Here is a 7,396-nt window from a genome sequence, read left to right as displayed (position 1 = left end):
GTCCTTCCAGGGAAGGAATCAAAGCTGTCAGGGCAGCAGCTCTGCCCACGTAGGCAGCAGAAAGGTATCTCCCACATGAGAACTGCCCCTTGATAACCACTGATCTCTTGCAAAGTGGAGCTGGCCTAGACCCACATGCACTGTGGTGCTGAGGAGGTCAATGCATGTAATACGATGCTTCAAATCATCAAAATGGATAACACATCCCGGGGAAAGTTACAAGCTTTTCTCTCCTGAGAAAACTCCTGAGAAATGAAGTGCTATTTAAACTACAGTTTCCAATGCTTTGCCTTAGCCCTCTTTACAATGTCAAGCATCCTCTGCTATTTCCCAAGAGGTTCAAACTGACAAATATGAGGCCACAATTGCAGCTGCATCCAGACTAAGGGTCCAGGGAGTAAGGGTCCTCAGCATCCCATCTCCACCAGCATCCAAAAGGCAATGTTTAGGCAGCAGTATAAAAATAAGAGAAGCATATCAGGATGACTCACAAAGATAGGGTACTTCTCTGAGCCAGAAGTGTGTCTTTGTAGCTCTTAGTAGCCACATTCTGAACTAATGAGTAAAAACACCAACACTGCTGTGGCAGGACAAACTAGAAGACAAGCAACATTGGCATTAGCCTTCCTATTTTGTCCAAATTGTTGGACCAGTTGCTGCAGCAACCCATCTCCAAGAGTCCAGCTATGTCTAAGACAGAAGAAGGCAAAAGTCTCCGCTACTTCAGAGGTCATCACACTGTGGGATTAAGTGTCTTTTTGTCCCTATCTGGAGCGTCTATGGTTTGGCACCCTAATTCTAGCATGCAGAACAAAAGGCAATGCTGTCATGTTACTCTGTATGCATTGAGTCTTTCCGTATATTTAATCGTGTCACTATTCAACTCTCCATAATTATTCTGCCATCTGATTTTTGGTACCTAAAATCATAAGCAAAGTGTCCTGCCTTTGTTTCAGTCCTTGCAATTATCTTACAGAGCGAGGGATCTGAGAGGGGAGTGCCCCGACACACGCAGCAGCTCAGCGATGAGTGAGAACCCCCCCGCCACTCTGAACACTGCAGATGCTCCGACTGGTCCTACCACACCGCGCAAGGGGCCTCCCAAGTTCAAGCAGAGACAGACAAGGCAGTTCAAGAGCAAGCCTCCTAAAAAAGGAGTAAAAGGGTAACGGTGTTCGTGATCCCCAGGGGAGGGAGACAAGGGTGCCTTTCCTGCCCGCTTGCAGAGTCTGGGGGCACTGTAGCAGTGGCAGCCAATTTCCTGGGGCTCTGTACAGGGGGAGCTCTGGCAATGAAAAGAAATCATTTTTGTTTGGTCACTGCTAAGCAGGGCTCCTGAAGCCTCATTGCTCCCAGGAAGGAGTCAGGAGTCTTCCCCACAGCCCTGGGGAAGGTCCCTGCTGTCAGCCCCGGCCCAGAGCTATTCCTCCTGACCCACTGTTCACCCAGCCACCTTTCCAGGCAGGGTAACTTGGGTCGTGGGCAGACTCCCCTCCCCTGGTTGCTGTGGTCCAAGCTCACCCCTTGTCTGCTCTTTTCTCCCATAGGTTTGGAGATGACATCCCAGGCATGGAGGGACTGGGGACAGGTAGGTGCTGCAGGATGTTGTTGTCATGGATCTCTTTAAAACAGCAAGTGCAATCACACTTCTGCATGAGAGAGGACAATCTGCAATCGGGCAGCAGCCTTGCTCCTTGGCCTCTCTGTAGCTCTCAGGACTGTGGGGGAAGTCTAGCACTCCCTCCACAAGCTGTCATGCATATGCTCACATACACTACAAGACAGAAAGGCTGTTTAGGCACACTTCAGTTTTCGAATACTTTGACTTGGCTGCAAATGTGCTTGTTTGTCTTTGTTTTCTGCTAATATTCTGACCAAAAATTTCAGCAGCATGAGGTTTTCAAAGAAATACCAAATGCTAAGCTATTAATACAGGAAAATCATAGGAACTAAATCTCAGTTGATTAAGTATTTGAGTTATCACCAGAATCCTTGTTTTCAGAATTTTATGCACCCACTTGGGGTTGAGAAACACACACTGGATGACCTGTAACAAGTCACAGCTTCTATCACAGCTTCAATCACAGCTGCACCTATCAATGAGTTACACATCTTGAATGTTGTAGAGCAAATTATTCAGCATCTGATTTAAGGTAACACATGTCTTCAAGGAGATCACAGTCTGGCCACAGGCAGTTTAGAAGAAAAGGAGAAATCACATAACAGGAATGAATTTTCACACCAGTCTACACAGTCACTGAAGAGATTATAGGATATGTTGGTTTCCTCTTGTTCACAGAGAAAGATGGCACAGAAGAAAATACAATGAGCTGGTTAAGTCTGATAGTGCCAGATTTGAAGGGCTCATCTGCCCATTTAATCTTCCAGTAGAGGCTCATTTTTCTTGTTCTTCCCATCTCTTAATGTTTCCTCAGTAAATCTAAAAGCCTTTCTATTCATACAGAAGAAATCCAAGATGTGCAGTGACCAGAACCCATTTCTCATTCTCTCTGTTTTGCAGATATCACAGTGATTTGCCCATGGGAAGCTTTCAGCCATCTGGAACTGCACGAGCTGGCCCAGTTTGGGATCATCTAAAGCCCCAGCATCTCTCCTGCTGTCACCTGGTTACTCCACAAATCCCAGCATGGTTTTCATCACCTTTGACACTTACTTTTGGCCCTTACACCCATCTGCTGACATTTTACTGCTCATGGGCAGAGTAAGCCCATGTAAGCCATTGTAAGAGCTAGCTATGAGCAATTTCTTTGCAGATCAATTTGGCAAAGAAGTTATTCAGGATCTTGAACAGACCTCATGCTTCATGTGGTGAAACTACTGAAAATGTTTCAATGCCTCCCTGTAAAATAGCCTGTCTTCTCCCACTGTTGCAGATCTTCATGTGTATGGAGAAAATGGGATACTGCATTTGAATTTTTCCCTTGGTTAGCTGAGACACTGTGTGCATAAGTGTGCATGTACATCCTGGCCTAATTATACCAAGCCCATCCTTTTTTCTTTCTTCTTTCCCTGACAGCTTTCTATATAGGATTTCTGCAGGTATGTCCCCATGTTATCTGAGCCATCAATTAGTTGCTCAGAATGTATCTGGAGAGAACAGAATTAGAGAGTCACCAGTCCAGACATGAGGCCATTTTGCTGAAGACCTTTCCCCAGGGGATCACCACAAGCAATCTACCACTGAGATTTACCTCATCAGCAAAAAGGCTTGGAAATGTTCCCTCTGCTGTACTACTCATTGACTAGTCAGCAGCATGAGATTCTGCCTGTTCGAATAATGTTAAATGAAAACTCGTGGTGTCCGAGATCAATAAGTAAATGAATTAATCCTACCAGTCATTCCTCTTGTACTCATGAGTGGTTGCAATTCTAAAGAGACTCACCAAAGGACATCGCTTTCCCTCTCTTCCAGTGGGATGCCTCTGTGAAACACTTGCACTGTCCCCATGCCCATACGTAGTTATATGAGGTGTTTTCCTCCTCAGGACATATTTGCTGTTGATTAAGAAGACAAAGAATCATTACAGCTTGTCACCAGACAGTGCCAGTAGTCCAACCTTATCTTGTACAATATGGTGTTGTATTAGTTGCTTCCTCTTCCTTGTATTTAGCATGGGGCAAGTCTCCCTTCATCGCACCCATGCCAGTTCCCACTCACCACAGAACAGGGAGGCTTTTCTCTTCACCCTCTGGCAACTTCATGCTCTAGAGCTGTCTTGCAGAAGCAGTTGAATGGCTGTTTCCCAAGGAGAGAGAGCAGGCAGCAAGGCAGGGGGAGGCTGGGATACTGATACATGAGAGTGATTCCCTTTAACCTGACTGACTTGTACCTCCTGGTCCCTGGCAGCTCGAGTGCTGGTGAGTGGTGAGGCACTCATGCCCGCTTAAATGATCAGGGAAGGCCCCAAGACTCCCTGCTGCCCTTGCATTAAGGAAGGGCTTTCGTTTTGTTCGGAGGCGAGGGGCAAGCATTGCTGTAGCTATGTGATATTCATAAGAGGAGATGATATTTTTAGTCATTGCCTTCAGCTTCACAAAGCTCGTTGTATAAAAACGACTTTCCCTCAGTTTATCTTTCATGTGTTGAACATGTTCGTGGGAATAAGGAATGGTTGTGATGAGGAGAGCAAGTCCTTCCTTTGCTCGTAGTCATGTTTAGGAAAGATCGATCCTCACCTGTAAAGCATTGCTATAAATCCATGGCTGTTCTATAGTTATCAGCTACTGTCATTCCATAAATAACAGCTAGCAGTTTTCGCTTAAAAAATAGCTTCAACACCAAAACCTAAAGGAAATTCTTGTTGGCAGTCCAGAGTACAGCTTTTACTTTTCCGCACTTCTGCCATTAGAAACAGCAAAAAACAGAGAGGCAGTTCAGAACAGCAGCACAATCACTGCACACGAGTCAGGTGTGGTCACTTGGCTAACTGCGGTGCATAGCTATTTCCTTTGGCAAAGACAGTCTGCCCTCTCTGCTTTCTCCTAATTTCTCACATCTTTCTTGCCTTTTAAAGCTTTTCCTATTTCCCTGTGTGCTCTGTGTAAAAGTGGCATTTTATTTAGTTTTTACTTGTAGGAGACTGATTTCATCTTTTTTTCAAGCTCATGTCCTAGCCTTCTCCTTTTGTGTTTAAACGCGCATGTTCTTATGTCAATGCTCTTGTGCTTTCCCTCATGTTACACTGTCCTGTGGTATGTGATCCTTATTTCACCTTCTCAGTCTGTTCTCTTCTTACAAACTATCTGGGAAAAGACCCATTGGATCCAGTTTCAGATCATGCAAGCAGCTTGCTCGCTGCCTCTGTTATCACTGAGTTGTTCTGTTTTTAAGCAGGAGTATACCAAGGAGAGAAACATTGAATTAGTCCTTCCACTTCTTTTCTCATCCCAGGCCTTGGGAAAGCAGTACAAAAATAGTGAGATTCCCTGCCAGAAGATACTGGGGCATCAACAAAGTTCTCCTTATCCCAGGGACTGAAGCATTTCAGCAAACGGAAAGGTACCACTGTAGTTCCACCTCTCTGACTGCCATATTCCCTGCTCCCATCAGAGAACTACTCAATTCTCCTTCCTAAGGCAGACTAATAGTACACATATACCCCAGCTTTCACGCATGAATGAAGAGCCTTTTCTGAAGTTCTGAGTCACCACAGCTTGTTAGTTATTTTTAAACTCTTTTTTCTATGCATTGAAAGGGATTACATTTGTTTCTTGTAAGGAATTCTGAGACTTAGAAGTGGAGTCTTAAAACATCCTCACAATTATTTTGTCTGAGGTTCTGAGGATTTTTCTGGAGAGGTATATTCCCTGGAACCTTAACCGAATTTAATTTCTCAAGCAGTGAGAGTTGGCTGTGATAAAAGGAAGCAAGGGTATTTAAATGGATCTTTGAAGGTCTTCAGTCTATATACACTGTAATACATTACGCTTTGTTCTTTTACTATAAAACAAGCCAAAAACAATAAAAAATAATAAAAGTTGTTTTAAAAATCCTAAAAATGTAGTTTGTCTTACTTACAAAATATATCCAGAGAAAGTCAGATGACTTAACTTTTCATTCTAAAATCCTGTCGTTGGGAAAGCTCTGGCAATCACTCACCATGACAGAAAACTAGCTACTTTATCCCCAAACAATAGGCAATAAAGTCTAACTGTGGTATCATCCGAGAAGCAGATGTTCTCTGACTGATATTTTGTGTATTCTCAGGCTGAAATCTTTGGCCAGTTAGGTCTGTAGGCACCCTGCATCCAACCAAATGTCAGATGTCAGCATGTTTCCACCCCATAGCAATAAATGACTCAGAGACGTGAATACTACTCAGTTCCTTCTCAACGCCTGTGACTGCGAGACAGAGCTGCAAACTATCATTTGCCTTTGCTTGTTATTGTTGTTGAACTTTCTAAATGTTCACATGGGTTTGAAACTGGTTAGCATCAATGGCCTGCTGGTACATATTGCTAGGTGTCAGCCTCAGAAAATGTTTTCTTTAGTGCCATCTTTGGAGATTTTTTCTTGCACTTCATCACTGACTGCCTAATGCAAAGTCTTCTGGCTTTGAATGCTGTCTATCCTGTGAGGCACAAACAGCAGTTAGCCAGGAGTCTTTTTTGGCTTTGCATAATTCCTTTCCTAACAGCACTTTGAAAGCCAGTAAAACCTCCTTTCACATGGTTAGTGCTACTTAATAGGACCGACTTTAAAGCTGGGTTTAGCTGATGCCTGGACAAATTCTGCATCATACGAAGAGTGCCCTAGAAGATGAGTCACATCCTCATTGCCCTCAGTTTCACAGCAGTGAACAGTGAACAGGGTAATGAGGCAGTTAAGTAAATCTAAATCTTTGCAGGAAAAGAAGTACGAACTTTGGGAAAAATGAGAAACATGTCTCGTACTTTTCCTCTTCCCAAATGTCTAAATCACCTCAGGGATACCAATTTTTAAAGAAATCTTCAGTGTAAGTTGGGTTCTTTAGGAGATCTGAAATGCTCAGTGCAAGATTTTCGTCCTCCAACCATGTGCAAATCAGTGCCTCACTCAGTACCAAGTCATTATCACATTTTCCTATGATATCAATCAATCTTGTATGGAAGTATCCCACAAACACTAACAAATGTACTCTGACAATAGCTGTGTGTGCTGTTTGGGGCATTTTTCTGTAATATAAATGTGAATCTAAGACTGAGAGAGAGAGTGATGTCAAAAGTATCCATTACCTTCAGATCTCCAGTACCTGCTTTTTCAGAGTACTTAGCATCATGTCTTGATGCTTAAAATGCAGCTCTCACAGATTTTGGATGCAGCTGTGAGTACTCACTATTTCTGTCAGTGAGATTCAGGGCCTCAGCCTGGACATCCAAGAAGTGATGACTGTATATTTTGAGAGCACTTATGCAGTGTCTAACAGGAATGACTTGTTGAGCATCACTTAGGGTGGGCAAGCTCTTCCAGGCAACACTGTTTCAGTACCACAGCATCACTGTAATGCCCATCTGGAGAGAGTTGAAAAAAGGATATAAGATCATACAATTAAAATTAAAGATGATATCACGGGCTTATGAATATGAGACAGGGCTATGAATTTATTTTGCACAGGCAACATTACCTCTGGCATTTCCTAATACCAGACTGCCTAACTTGGAAATCTTCCTTGCAACTCTAACAGTGCTGCCAGGGGTTGTTCAAAGTGGGCTCAGCTCAGGACACTGAAGTTGGGAACTTGCACCTCCGGTGGTTGTCCTGACTGTCCAAGGCAAGGAGCGCTCATGGCTCTCATGCTTCCCCACAACCAGCCGTAACCCACCTGTAGGTGGGGCAGGAATGGCTGAAGCCACTGTGCTGACAGCACCTCTCCACCTCAACCACAAGGATTTAATT

General features: G+C 43.8%; 1 protein-coding gene across 1 annotated transcript; it reads left to right on the top strand.

Annotated features, from left to right (window-relative positions):
• Positions 1-984: 984 nt before the first annotated feature.
• Positions 985-5,463, top strand: PDE6H (phosphodiesterase 6H). The gene is made up of 3 exons (XM_026117074.2): positions 985-1,165; positions 1,548-1,588; positions 2,522-5,463. Exons 1-3 carry the CDS (start codon positions 1,026-1,028, stop codon positions 2,596-2,598), a joined length of 258 nt encoding a protein of 85 aa, XP_025972859.1. The 5' UTR covers positions 985-1,025; the 3' UTR covers positions 2,599-5,463.
• Positions 5,464-7,396: the final 1,933 nt, after the last annotated feature.

This window comes from Dromaius novaehollandiae, chromosome 1, assembly GCF_036370855.1.
Source record: "Dromaius novaehollandiae isolate bDroNov1 chromosome 1, bDroNov1.hap1, whole genome shotgun sequence".
In the NCBI taxonomy this organism is placed as follows: Eukaryota; Metazoa; Chordata; class Aves; order Casuariiformes; family Dromaiidae; genus Dromaius; species Dromaius novaehollandiae.
Note: the sequence above shows the minus strand (reverse complement) of the source record. Positions and strands in the feature narration are given on the sequence as shown.

Bases quoted from the DNA above. Each gene is read 5' to 3' on its own strand.
- PDE6H (XM_026117074.2), top strand. From the start codon at position 1,026: ATGAGTGAGAACCCCCCCGCCACTCTGAACACTGCAGATGCTCCGACT. The intron at 1,166-1,547 runs GTAACGGTGTTC...TTTCTCCCATAG, and splicing joins CCTAAAAAAGGAGTAAAAGG to GTTTGGAGATGACATCCCAG. The intron at 1,589-2,521 runs GTAGGTGCTGCA...TCTGTTTTGCAG, and splicing joins CATGGAGGGACTGGGGACAG to ATATCACAGTGATTTGCCCA.